Source organism: Vigna unguiculata, chromosome 6 (genome assembly GCF_004118075.2).
Source record: "Vigna unguiculata cultivar IT97K-499-35 chromosome 6, ASM411807v1, whole genome shotgun sequence".
NCBI classification, from domain to species: Eukaryota; Viridiplantae; Streptophyta; class Magnoliopsida; order Fabales; family Fabaceae; genus Vigna; species Vigna unguiculata.
In genome coordinates this window covers 23,692,538-23,706,841 of record NC_040284.1, presented here as the reverse complement: position 1 = coordinate 23,706,841, position 14,304 = coordinate 23,692,538, and the positions used below count along the sequence as shown (strand labels likewise).

The 14,304-nt window shown below is 33.2% G+C and overlaps 1 protein-coding gene and 1 long non-coding RNA gene across 2 annotated transcripts; one reads left to right on the top strand and one right to left on the bottom strand.

Moving 5' to 3' along the window:
- Positions 1-319: 319 nt before the first annotated feature.
- LOC114189070 lies at positions 320-735 on the top strand. The gene is made up of 2 exons (XR_003605548.1): positions 320-392; positions 474-735. It is a non-coding gene; the product is annotated as an uncharacterized LOC114189070 (long non-coding RNA).
- Positions 736-2,210: 1,475 nt separating this feature from the next.
- Positions 2,211-12,451, bottom strand: LOC114188273 (translation initiation factor eIF-2B subunit epsilon). The gene is made up of 15 exons (XM_028076866.1): positions 12,078-12,451; positions 11,760-11,990; positions 10,720-11,034; positions 10,230-10,337; positions 9,565-9,754; positions 9,068-9,330; positions 8,196-8,307; positions 7,039-7,118; positions 5,787-6,038; positions 5,632-5,708; positions 4,728-4,819; positions 4,151-4,233; positions 3,336-3,407; positions 2,777-2,902; positions 2,211-2,656 (listed from the first exon to the last, which is right to left on the bottom strand). Exons 1-15 carry the CDS (start codon positions 12,210-12,212, stop codon positions 2,612-2,614), a joined length of 2,181 nt encoding a protein of 726 aa, XP_027932667.1. The 5' UTR covers positions 12,213-12,451; the 3' UTR covers positions 2,211-2,611.
- Between the last annotated feature and the right edge of the window lie 1,853 nt (positions 12,452-14,304).

The following is a 14,304-nucleotide window of genomic DNA, read 5'->3' as shown; positions in this document are numbered from 1 at the left end:
TAAATTCCAAGTACTATTTTTAAAATATAAAAAAGAAACTCTATAATTATAAATTAAAAAGTAAATTTTAAATTTAATTTAATTTCACAAAATCTAACTTGTAATATAATATAATGTGAATTGTGAATTGATGTAAAATTTTAAATGTTATAAAATTTTAAACCTATTTTAGTTACAATTCAGGTTGGAGTTAGGAAAGAAGGACAGTTGAAGTTGAGATGAGAAACGTGTCTCCCAACAAATATTTGACTTGCCAGTCTCACTCATGCTGTGACCAAAATTCTTATATACATATAAATATTGAAAGTGAAGTGAAGAAAGAAAAGAAGAAGAGACATGCCTCCACCTTCCGCTGGTATCTGCGGTTGTATATCTAATATTCTATCTTCTTGGTCAGTTTTACTTCCTTTATTCTTTCATTCTCTCATTCTTTTCTTCCTCACTATTCTCATCGAAACTTCTTTTCATCGCAGTTTCTATTGTCTCTGTTGCTGCTGTCTCTTGGAGACTTGTTGTGGCCCAATCTTTGGTAGACCACCTCCTCCTCCTCCTGGGCCTTGGGGCTCGGGCCCGGGCCCAGGCCCTGGTTTCTGATGGAGACTCTGTGTGATGGTTGTTCTCTGGGATTGAATTATGAAGGCACTACTTGAGTGAATTTTAATCATAATAAGCTCCGTGAGATGATATGTGAAATAAAATCAGAAAAATAATGATATTCTTATACTGTTTCTCATCTTCTTTGTTTCACTTCACATATACTTCACATATACACTTAACTCAAAAGTAAAGTGTATATAGTTTGCACCCTTTCAATTCCACACGAATAGCATTTTTACACCCACTCAAAATATGGAGAAGAAACTAATTTAGTTCCTTTGTGTATTTTCTTAATTTACTGAAATATAATTTAGTGCATGGGATTTTGATAAAGACTTACGGACTACACTTCATTTTAAGAATTAAAAAAAAACATTTCATTTTTTTAAAAAAGCTTGGTCACCAAACTTTAATTTTTAAACTAGTATAAATTTGATCAATTTGATTAATTGACGCAAAAAATATAAATTTAAGGAATAATATTGATGCTAATTTAATTAATTTCAGCTTTTAATAGTATACCAAATCAGATAAAGTATAAAAGTATGGTCACTAAAAAAGGAATTTAGATGTTCTCTTGAAACATGTTTCTTCCTTATTTTTATTGTTTACAAGACTTAAAAAACAACATAATGAGCACCAGTATTACTTTTCAATCCTTATATACTATTCGGGTACAATAATTAGAACCTTAATTGAAGTAAAATTTGAAGATGACATAAAACTCACTTTTTCAAAGCAACAAATCATAAAAATGGTTAGGTGCGTATTTAATATTCCTAGCAATAAAAATATACAACTAACCTGGAGATTCATTTACACCCGCAAAATATTATTTTCATCACATAAGGTAATGCAAATATTTTAATAAAGATTTAATTATGTCATTTATGAAGTATTTGTTCCACGTATTTGTGTAATTTGTTCAATTTAACCCTGTATTTATATATAGTACCCAATTGACGCTAATTTGAAAATCGAAAGGATTGGTTTTGTAAAAATATAAAGATAAAATTGGTGAAATATATACCTAGAGGAACCAAATAAATAATTTAACCAAAAAATAATTGTAAGCAAAACTATTATAGAAATTTCCAAAATTATCGTGTATAATTTGCATAATATACAAAGAAGATACAAATTTTCTTTACTGTTTTTGAGAAGCCTTTTTTGATGTATATAATAAAATCATATTTGGGTATATAACTATAATAGTTGGCTCTAACAGAAGTCTTTATTATGAAAAAAAAAAAAACAACTACAGAGAATAATTTCCACCGAGTTCTTTATCAAAGATTGTTCTCACTTTTCTGCTTGAATTTTTGTAACAATTCAAGCCATTAATTTGATAAATAGTCCATAACTATTTCATTGAACGTGTGTATATATATAGATATATGTATAAATGAATTTAAGTTATACATTTTTTCATGAAAAGTGTCTGGTCGACTGTTATTTTTATTTTGATGTCTATAAAAAGTGTAGGACTATGTCCTCTACTAGTAGTTCATAATGTTATCAAAGAATTATAATTTGAAACCGAAAATTACTCGATTAACGCGAAATAACGAATAGGTGTAGATATTCGTGATGAAGTAAATAATGATACCTAATTCTTATGCAGGGAAGCCAGATATAATTATTAAATTCATACATGACCCAAAATTGGAGGAGTTTTTTTACATTTGTCCTAATAATTACTACAGTTCACCTAAGTATTTCTCAACCGCATGAGTACAGCAATGATGAAGGAATCAAAATATCAATTTCGAAAGTTTCATCACTTTACCTGTTGAGTGAGTAAAAATTAACAGGTAAGTGAGTACAAGGTATAGATAGCTAGCTCTTGAAACTCGAGGGATACGATCTTCTAAGGCTTTCATATTTCTTAAAATTAATTCCTCCACATAATATGCACAGAAACTCGTCAATAATTACCCATTTGAAAGCGTATATGAATGCACTGAAGTTCCTTTTAAGCTGCTGAGATGACAGTGCCCTCAAAAATCCTATCTCATTCCTCGTCATCATCGTCTTCTTCGGGTGCCTCTTTTAGCCACTACAACACGAAACGTTAAATGGCTTACCCCAAAAAGTAATGCATCTTATAGATTGTGAAAACGCAGGTAGCATAAAACCTAGCTCTGTAAGTGAGAAAAAACAAACAATGGGTGCTTACTTGGATGAGCTTTTGGGCTTGCTTAACAAAAACTTTATCTGCCTCATCAGCATCTTTCTTCTCATCTTCCCAACTCAAAATAGCATTTTCTTCTACAAAATCGTCATTATACAAGTGGTGCAAAATCTGAAAGCAGAAATTAAGTCACAACATCAAAAAGAAAAGGTTACACAGTTAAAATGACAAAAACTCAATGTCACATAACTTTGAAGCTTCAAACAGATACACAAGAATGAGAGTATGACAACTTTCTTAAACCTTTCTTCTGCGTATAAATTCATTTCCTAACATTGTTAATTGATTTACCTTTTAGACAGAACAACAATGCAAAAGTTATTATGACTGATATTAAACAAATTTCTATTTGATCAAAAGAATATCACATTATTTGAAATTGAGTTCACTGATTTAGTTTTCCTAACAGATGTTAAATGAAAACATCGCATATTAACAAGCCTAATTTGTGAAAGATATAAGGCCACATTTATACTTCTATGCATGATGTTCCCACAAACAGAATAAGACGTCAATAAACCTAACTAAAAGAAAATAAGCATACCGTTGTGAACAATGGAGCAAACTCCTTAGCCGACTCCAAACACATTTCTTCAAATTTAAGTATTACTTCAATCTGGTGTAAAATTTCAAAACAGATTAGCAGAGGGCTAGTTAGCCAGTAAGGCACCACATGGTGTACAAATTCAGTAAAATTCTATTATTCACAAAAACATTAGACAACTCACAAAAGTAATTCATAATGATAAAGATCCTCTACAACAACTCAAAGTTGATTAAACTAATTAAGTGATATACTAGTTTCACACAATCAAAGATCTTTTTGCCTTCTCTACTTCTTTACCCAACGAGTAATAGTTTTAAAGACCATCGAAATGCAAGTATAAGATGAAATAAACAAGCTCAAAGATCGCTCAGCAGCAAATCCATAAGAGATTTTATTTGATACCGCCACATAAATCCTAACTTTAGCAGCAGACAAGAACTAACAGTTTGTATAGTTCAAAACAAGTTAAAAATCACGTGAAGAACATAAAGTGCCATGCATGCCAGTGTAGATATTTAATTGGTAAGAGAATGTGACAGCAACGCTAGAGTACTCCAGCCTACATACAGAAATCAAAAGCAGAGAATTGCATGTTTAATTTTACAATTTTTAAAACGAAATTCATATCCTGAAGCCTTATAAATGGCAATTGAACGATGAAATCATGAGAATAAAAATATAAATTCTACAGAATGGTGCAGTGAAAAATAAAGAAAAAATATTGACCAGATTAACGGTAAGTGTTCTAGTATAATTGCTACACAAGTGAACATGAATCTCGTAAACAAAAGAGAGAGAATTGACAGATGAACCTGCTCATCGTTGCCATTCAGATAGGATGTAAGAGCCTTTTTCCACTTTGTAAATACAGCCTGAACATTTTGAAGCAAACCATCTGAAAAATATTCATCCCAAGCAATAATAAAATCAGTAAACAACCATTAAAAAATAATAAACAAAAATATAGAATTATAAATGAGTAACACTTTAGATGTCAATCAATTCCTTCACAACTTGACAAAAAGGCAAAATCAGATGTGCAACAAAGTCCAGTAGGAGAAGTCAGCTCTATGGATCACATCACACCAATGGACTCTATGAAAACAGTCTAGTGTAAATTGATTTTTCCTCTAACCCTTTTAAATACAATTTGACTCAATTTTTAACAAAGCCTCCAGTTGATTAATTTATCCAAACCATTCTGTATATTTTGTTAATAGCATTCTCTGACAAGGCTAAGATGCTCAATGTTTTCCAAGAATGTTCAAATTCTAAAATAAATTCCACAAGATATTATAATTTAATTTGATAAGAAAGGAATCCTATATAAAGAAACAGGTGGGAAAGATTAAAAAGATTATGTAACAATAGAAAAAAGGAAAAGCTCACCAGATGAACTATGGGGGGTGTCTAAAGCATACTTCATCATGGCATAAAATAATGCTCCAGCACAATCAGAAGTGTCTTTATTGTATGACAACCTACCACATAAATAAAGCCAGTGTTACTACAACTTAAGAACCAGAGAATGCATGTTTAAAGTGTAACCATATTATAAAATATCAAACTTGCACAATAAAAATAGTTCGATACACGATTGCTGAAGATATTATGCCTTCTAGAGAAAACAAGAGACAATTCTCACATCTGAACAAGAGCAGTTGGAAGTCGGATGGTCTAGAGAAGACATTCTAATATTTCCATGGAAAACATATAACAATTAATGGTGTCATTTTATTCCTCCCCCCAGCTTTTTACCCACAATTCAAGAAATTATACCCTCAATCACTGTCTGCCTTTTCCATTTCCAAATTCCCACTCAAGTATAGCACAAAAACAACTTATTAACCTTTTATGGCTAGGTTATTGCTATTCATGGTTAGACTACATATATATTTCAGTAATTTTATGTGATATAAGCTCCCATGTCATGAAATTATTGAATAAGAGATTAAGTTGTTTGCCTAAACACAAACTCAATGTCATCCATGAAGAAAGAGAAATAAATACAAATTTTTCACATGACAAAGACTTATGAAATTTTGTTGGTATCCTGGTGATGTCACTGTGGATATGGAATAGACCATGTTGGAAAGAGGTATCCATCGGTATTAGTCATTGATCCCAACAATGAATAATCCGTACCAATACCATGATTACAAAAAATATATAGAAAAAAGGACTTCAAAATTTGATAATAGAACCCATTCCTTTATATGTTTTTGTGAGAATCAGATGAAACAGTATGAGTCTAGATTCAACTTTTACTAATACATTTAAATGTATTACTTACTTCAAAGAATTGATTTCTAAGATCAAATGGCTTTCTTGTATGTTTTCATGCACAGCTCTAAGAAAGGTTGCTTCAACCTGCAAATGATGGAGTGTTTTAAAATCTGATATCCACACAATGCATCTAACAAGGGTTTTAAAGGCGAAAATTGGAACCTCTTTCTCAAAGTAATAAGAGTCATCTCTAGAATCTTCATGATCATCATCATCTGAATCATTAGAATTAGGTTTCAGCTCTCCAGAAGGTGGAAGAAGAATGTCATCTTGAGCAAACTCTATATCATCTTCCATAGTTTTGATTGCCTCCAGAATTTTATCTTTAGGAATAGGTGCCACTGAGTGCCTCCACTCTTCTTCGAGGCCACCTTCACATGTTGACCAAACATGACCTGCCCCACCCACACCTAGCTGATCAATAAAAAAGGGTGTAATGAGAAACAATAAATTCCCTAACCAAATCTGGGGGTTCATTTCGGTACTCCCTCTTAAAAAGTAGTATCATGATATTGCATTTTTTTATTATCAATATTAGTATGCAACTAACTAGTGTAAAAGGCTATATTAAAGGTGGTAAGCAAGAGATAGAACAAGAGAAAATCAAATAATTTTACTTTTTATTTGAAATCTAAGACTATTGGCGGAGACAAAAAGGTCACCAGCCCAAATTACTAGCTTGTGTTGACCCTATGCATAAAGAATATACATTTCTAGTCCCTAGACAAGCAAATTAGTGAATTTAGTCCCCATGGTTAGTTGTCTTCAAGGACAAGGTGCATTAAATTAGCTCAACTAAGCACCAAAATGCATTAAATTTGCTCATTCACCTTCAGGGAGAGAAACTTACAATTTTTATTTATAGGGTCAAAACAATAACGTGGGGATAAGTACTCGGAACATTAATGTAGAGCATGTATCTTTGTAGTCCTGATTATCCCCTTGTAATCAAAACATCCGAAATGGATCTACACATATAGTCCTAATTATACGAAATATGGACCTATTTCAGATGTATAAATTGTTAAATCTCTTTTAAACCTTTACTGTATTGTAAATTCTTTGTTAATGAGACAGTTACTCATTTCCCGTGTAAGTAGATGTATTTTGCCTTGAATGTCTAATTAATTGAAGTAGTTTTTTGCTTAAGGGATAGTGGTTGATGGGAAATATTCATGACTTGGTATTATTGGTGATTAAACCGGTGTTATTAAATATTTAAGTTCTATTAATTTCTATTTCAACATAACTCAATTCTATAAAACTAGTTTGTGAGGTCTTAGTTGAGGTTAAATAATAGTAATTTGTTTTTTTAATTTTTTAAAAAATTATAGAATATGCATACCAAGAAGTTGTTAATGCATACTGAGATAATGGTGAAAAATTCATATCCAAAAGCCATATAGAGACTAACCTGCGAAGCAGCACTAAAATTTGTCTCCAATACTTTGGAAGCAATCTCTACATCTGATTTATCAACCTGGCTGCCTATGACTGCATACATGAAAAAAAGTAATGAAAGATTTAGTTTATGCTTTTATTCTATCAATCAATACACAGCACTGAAGAAAAGTATAAATGCATATAACTTAACATAATATAGAAGCTACAATCAATACACAGCACTGAGTGCAGTATTCTCTCAGGACCAAAACGTTTTATGACAAATAAATTATGAGTCAAACTAACACAAAGTGTGTCATTGTTTGTAAACAGGTACAAATAAATTGCATTCTTCTTACCAACTCAGGTCCTCAACTTTATTAAAATGTATTTTTATTAATAAACTGACGAGAAGACAGAATCATATTATTGAACAGATGAAAATAATATGAACAAAATGCATATAGCATGTATCTCCTGATTATTTTTCAATTAAGGATGAGATCCTTAATTATCATAATAAAATTTTGGTCTTTCCATAATATTCTTCTCCCTAATAATTATTGGTTACCAATAAAAACTGAAACAATTAAAAAAGATATATAATTAGATCTAAATGGGATCATTATTCGGTTTTCAACAAAGCATAATAGTGTCACTTATCCATGTGACCAACAGAGCCTAGTGTACTACTTCAACATATTGACTCATCAAACCAAAAAAAACAACAAAGATTTCACTCACAGTCAACCCCAGTTCAATCCAAACACACTTACAAAGCCCCCCTTCAAGAAATAAATTTATAGGTAGACAGACATAAAAGAAGCACATTCCAATCAAACTAGTTATTTATATTAAATTTCCACCACAAGAATTTTCTTTTATAGACTAACAGAATCAACAAATCAACTCGTACTTAAAGTATAGCAGCTAAACAGGCTCAAAATACCTGTTTGGAACATTAAATGGAACAAATTTGAATTAAGGCATGCGAAGTTACCAGTGCTAGTAATTTTAGTTTTAGAACCTAAGAATTGTCACTTTGGATTTGTTAACTCCAGGCAATATTTAATATGCTATCAATATCAAATTTTGCAATGCTAATTATTTAATTTAATACAAGGAGAATAAAGAATCAGCATATATCACCACGGCATAGTTGAAAATTTCACAAAAATTCAGCAATACCACTAGTACTATCAGCATATTCAAGCTCCTCGTCGCTGTCCTCCTCAATTGGCTGCTGAAAAAGAGATACTTTCGAATATGTAGGAACAACAAACTCTGGCCCAACTACAACCTGGAAGCATAAAATTGGTTGATACATCAAAAGGTGTATGCATCGTGGATTATTGACGACAAAATCAACATATTTCAATCTCAGAGTAACTAATTGAAATAAATAAACAAGAAGCCAAGTGAACTTTTATTAGACCATAATCTCGATCAAGAAAATGAAAGTAAATTGTTAGATTCACATCTATAGAGCACAAGAAAAAAATAATAGAAATTCCACTCCTATAGCAAATTAACTCTACTTTACCTCTTCAATTTCAACTGCCATTTTAAAAAGAAATCATAAATAGTTTAAAAAATCTTATATCTTTAAACTGTCGATTGTAAATCCAAAATATAATGTCATATAGATAAAGATATTTATTCATTCGAATCTGAATTATATAACTAAACACTTGTCTGTGCACTACACCGGCTAAGAAAAAAATTTAAAGACTACACTTCAATTGTTCTCAAGCCTTTCTTTCGGTTTGAAACCCTCTTATTCTGGAAGCCACTTCGGGCTCAAGTAATCTGAGTCTGGTGGGCCCACTTAAGGGAGATAAATTCCATGTGCAAATTAGCCTATTTTCTTCATGAAAAAAAAAATGAATCCAAGACCTTACATAACATAAAAAAAACGATGCTCCTTGATAAACGAAGTTTTGGTACATGATGCTCAGATTTAATGACAACATAACTATTGTGGTAAAATATAAAAACCGTTTTGAAAGTAAGAAATGATGGCTACAAGCATGGTATAGAGATAGTAGAAGGATACAAACCTTAAAAGACAAAATAACACCAGGTTCCAGAACAGCCCCTGACTTTATAATCACCCCATCACATACAATTGCATGCTGGAGTTTACAGCCATCTTCTATGATGATGTTATCCCATATATAGCATCCCTCTATGGTAACATTTGACCCAATTTTACATCCTTCACCAATAACGGAACTTGAAATTTTAGTGTTATTCCCAATTTTGGTGCCAGATCCAATGACAGTGAAAGGGCCAATAACAGCAGATTGTGATTGTGATATTTCTGAAAGGAGAGAAAATTGTCAAAACAGAACAATGTATTAAAATAGATAAAATTTGTAAAAAGTAGTTTTGACACAACAAAACTTGTTTGTAGAGCAAATGAATGAGCAATATCAAGCAAACAGTCAAACATAATCATTGATTGAAAGTTGAAACTGGACTCAATGTACATCATATCATGTAATATTATGCACAGCTAACCAAGAAAACCTAACCTAAAAGATTCCAGCCATACCTAAAGCACGGTACATTCCTTGTCGTTCAAGTTTAGTCGCAGTATGGCCAAAATTCATCACATCTGGAACCAGTGGATATGTCCATCTATGAATTATATCCTTGCTGACGGTATCATAACTTCGGAAATTGTCAATCCTTGCAGCATAGTCTGAGTGGATTTCATGAACAAAAATTTTGTACCCCATTATCTGAAAGAAACATAAGGTCAATTTTTACATGGAGTACAGAGAATAATAAAGAATATTTATTTTATAGATGAACATAATGATGAGCTATACAGAAAGATTCAAAGACAAGAAATGCATATGTTTATCAGACTAATTAGCTGTTCATGCGTCCAAGGCATGTCAAAAAAAAATTTGTTGGAAAAGTGAGTATGGAAGTAGGATATTATTCAAGATCCTACACATGCAAACACATGATCAATACAAAAAAGGACTGAGTTTAATATGTACTCATCAACATGACACCTCTGAAGGAATATCAAAGGTCATAGGAGATAAAGTTTGAATGTGTTCTGCCAGTTAAGTGAATAACAAAAATATTGAAAGGATAAGTTTTTCCTTCCAAGAAGGACTTAAGAAAGAACTTCAGAAAGTTATTACAGGATCCATAGTCCCAAAACAAAAGGTATCTAAATTTAGCACATGGAAGAGAAATTACATCATCAAGAAGCAATCCCTTGACAAAATGACGCCGTAGATGTTGGTAGTCAAAATTGTCTGTAAATAGGCTTAGTACTTCTGGCGAGCAGATGTCAATGTAACAATCCTGCAGATAAGATATTGCTAACTTAATGAGCTCAAAAAAATTAAAAAGGTAATCACAGGCCAGAGATATGACACACAATATACTAGCAAAGATATAATAACAACAGTAAATAGTTTATTAACCAACTGAAAAACAACTTAGATAGGTAACATGTTCAATTGAGAATCAATAGATTATTCCAGGGCACCCAGTCATGTGATAAACATCAGTGGAACCAATTCGTTGTTGCTAAACAGTAAATTTTTCATGAAATGAATTTAAAATAACAATTTGGACGAGGAATTAGTGATGTTCTCTTTTTACGAATAAGTGCCAGCAATGGAATTCCTTTTTTCAGAAGAAGTAAAATTGAATACTAAAAGAAATATCTGAAGAGTTCAACCTGCTTATCATGATGCAGAGAGAGCGAAGGATTATCAACAAGCAATGACTTGTCAAGCTGTAGTGTCCCTCTTGATTGGTCTGCCCTATCCTCATAATACACAAGCTGCTTGGTATTAGGATCAATAGCCATAAAAAGTTCATCAGTACCAAGTCGAGATTGATGGATAGCTGGATTAGGTTTTGACCGTTTAATGACCATAGTCATTACTGCATTATTATCTTTCTTCCTCCTTTCTTTATGTTCTAGAAGTGCCTGAGTAAGCGACATGTTGCTCACAGTATCTCCACTGATAAGGACAAAGTCTCCTTGTATCTTCAACATAACAAATAACTCAAAAGTGTTACTATACAATACTCAAAAGTCACAACTCAGACTGCAAGCATTGGCATGATGTGGAAAGAGTAGTAAATATTTTTTTTAAATGCAGTAAATCATTAATTTTACTATAGACTGGCAGAGGCTCACATGTAAGGCTTTAAGTTTTCCTTTTAAAAACCCTATAAAAAGAGCATGAATAAAGTTTCATAGTAAAGCTATATTTCTTTAAATAAATTTAAACTAAAAAATAAGAGGATAATCATGGATAGTTATTATGCTTTAAAACTCCAATATCTTGTTTGTGGTAAAAAGGAACAAAATTGTAAAATTACAATAACCGTGTCTACTGTAGACTACGAGTAGTTAAGGGTATTTACAAAAAACAAGATGCAAATTCTGAAAGAGTTTAACATTTATGCACTATCGGAACATATCGTTACATTGTCAATAAATAAAAATCATGGAAAATATGATTTCCAAGGTAACAATTCTAAACTTTAACGAACTCATCCTACATGTCAATTTATGATTAAATCACAACCTAAAAGCAGCAAGTGCAGGTACTATTTACTCCGGCCGAAAACCAATCCTAATTAACAACAACCATTGCTTAACAACAATTCTAATATCAATTTTTTTAAACCTTGCAACACACTTTTTCTATTGTATCCATGCAGGAGCCTGCAAAAATTAAAACCAGAGTCGAAAAGAAGCCATACCACATTGCGCTCGTAGATTACGCGGAGAGCATCTCCGGCGCTGACAGAGTTCTGCGACTCTATAGTTGTCACCGTGAAATTCGGTTGAGATAGCCACTCGGATTTCTCGAGGTAGTTAATAACCTGCTTCGAGTGAGAACAGCAGAATACGAAAACCTCTTCGACGCCGGCGGATTCGAGCCAAGTCAGCGTGTAATTTATCATCGGAACATTCACGAGCGGAAGCAGCACCTTCAAAACCACGAAAACCGAAAGCTAGTCAATAAGAAACGGAAAATGCAGGTTTCGGTGGAAGATTAAAGAGCGTTGGGAGATTACTTTGGGGCGTTCGAGCGTTATAGGTCTGAACTTGGTGGTGAAACTATCAGCCAATAGAACGGCCTGCAACGGAACCCGCACCAGTTCGTCGGGGTCCTCGGAAACCCTAGCGCCGCTTTTCTTCTGTGCGCCCATTTTACTTCGATTTCGAATTCGACTTTGCTTTGCCTAATATTGGCACTGGCAATTCAGAAAAAGTGATATCACGAATTGTAGGAATGAAGAGGAGAAAACCTGAAGACTTAACAGAACTTTGCAGTGGCAACAATGGAGTATGGCTTATTATTGTTCCATTTCGTCCTCTTCGATTCTCTTCCTCTCTTCTGCACACTACAATTCTCAGTCAATAATGTTTTGTCACGCCATGAATTTGATCGGGCCGGAACTAGATTCCTTTTTCTGAGAAGGGGGCTTCTCCCTGCACCTCCAAACAAATCTCCTGTACCCCCAAAACATACTTTATTTCCAACGTTGCCCCTGGTTAAAAAAAACTTTACTGTGCTTTTCTCAATTTTACCGCACTGCACCCCCAAACCTGCACCCCTCACAACCAGTTAATGCACTGCACCCCCAAACGTGCACCCCTCACAACCAGTTAATGCACTGCACCCCATAAAAGGCATATGGAATGATACGAAAATCAGAATTTATACGAAACGGAATACAGAAGCCGTTTCTGTATTTATGAAACGGATTCTGCATTCTGTTTCATAAAAAAAATTGCAATTTTTTTATGAAACGGAATACAGAATCCGTTTCATAAATACAGAAACGGATTCTGTATTCCGTTTCATAAAAAAATTTGCAATTTTTTTTATGAAACGAAATACAGAATCCGTTTCATAAATACAAAAACGGATTCTGTATTCCGTTTCATAAAAAAATTTAATGAACAAACAGCAGAGAGATTGAACGAAGGAAACAGCAGAGATTATGAAACGGATTACAGAATCCGTTTCACACACTGTCAAACGGATTCTCTAATCCGTTTCATTCACCTCGTTACCTATTTAATGTCTTTAAATTAATCAATCATATTGTAGAATTCATCAATTTTGATACTAATTAGTTTGATTGGCAAATTTTAATTTTCAACGAACAACTTGGGAATGTAAGGCAAATCCCTGAATTTTCTCGTTGTAGCAATGTGATTTGAACCCTTTCCTGTATAAACTACTATATAACCTCTACATTACTTAAACATGATGAAAAGTTGACCAAAGAGAGAGCCAAACGGATTTCACAATCCGTTTTTTTTAAAAAAAAAAAAAAAGGAAACGGATTACACAATCCGTTTCCAAAAAAAAAAAAATAGCCAAACGGATTTCATAATCCGTTTTTGAAAAATGACCTTCACTTCACCCAATAATGCATGTTTGGAATTGGATCTAGTTAGCTACGAACTTGGTCGATTTTTATTATCATAACTTCATCCTTAAGTTTGTAATTTTTCTTTCTTTATATGAATGACATCATGAGGAATTGAAAATTGATATTTAACTAAACCTTACTCTTTCGTCTATGCACTGCTAATATATTTATATGGTTATACATGCACGAACAGGTTGCATGTGTAGACACGGTTGCATTGCATGCATGCATCATCATGCATATCTCATTTATATATCAACATATATTTTATGTATGCATGAGTATGAATCGATCCCCAGCAAAGTCATGCCATAAATAATGGTTACCACTTAGAAGGCACACACGGCACACACGTGAAAAGAAGATAGAAAACCACTTTGCAGGTGTGTGTGATAGTGGAAGAAAGAGGGTCTATAACCTAGCAACTGGTGACAAAATGTGATTGAAAGATACCTTTGAATTCAACATTCATGCAACAGTTGTAAGTCACTGTTAGGTTGCCAAAAGACAAAGCAGCGTTTTACCGATACTTGTGAAATGATGGATGAACTTACATCTTTCTTTCTATGCTTCTGAGAGGCACATCTTTTTGGCTCAAACACCCTTTGGATTCAGCTACGTACCACTTTCTTGTTACAAATTACCACGTATTACACAACCACCCCACCACCACCACACGCATCAACACCAGTTCCTACACCCACCACACCAGCAACTCCACCACCATCTGCTGCAACACCTACACCCGCACCATCAACTCTACCAGAAAGGGAGAGAATTATTAGACAAGAAGATACGCAAACGCGTTTCGCTTATTGGAAGGATCCTGTTTGGAGGAGAGGAGAGTGTCGACGAT

Coding starts and splice junctions, on each gene's coding strand:
- LOC114188273 (XM_028076866.1), bottom strand. CDS start 12,212: ATGGGCGCACAGAAGAAAAGCGGCGCTAGGGTTTCCGAGGACCCCGAC. Junction 11,991..12,077: donor TAACGCTCGAACGCCCCAAA/GTAATCTCCCAA, acceptor GTGGTTTTGAAG/GTGCTGCTTCCGCTCGTGAA. Junction 6,039..7,038: donor ATTTTAGTGCTGCTTCGCAG/GTTAGTCTCTAT, acceptor TTTATTGATCAG/CTAGGTGTGGGTGGGGCAGG.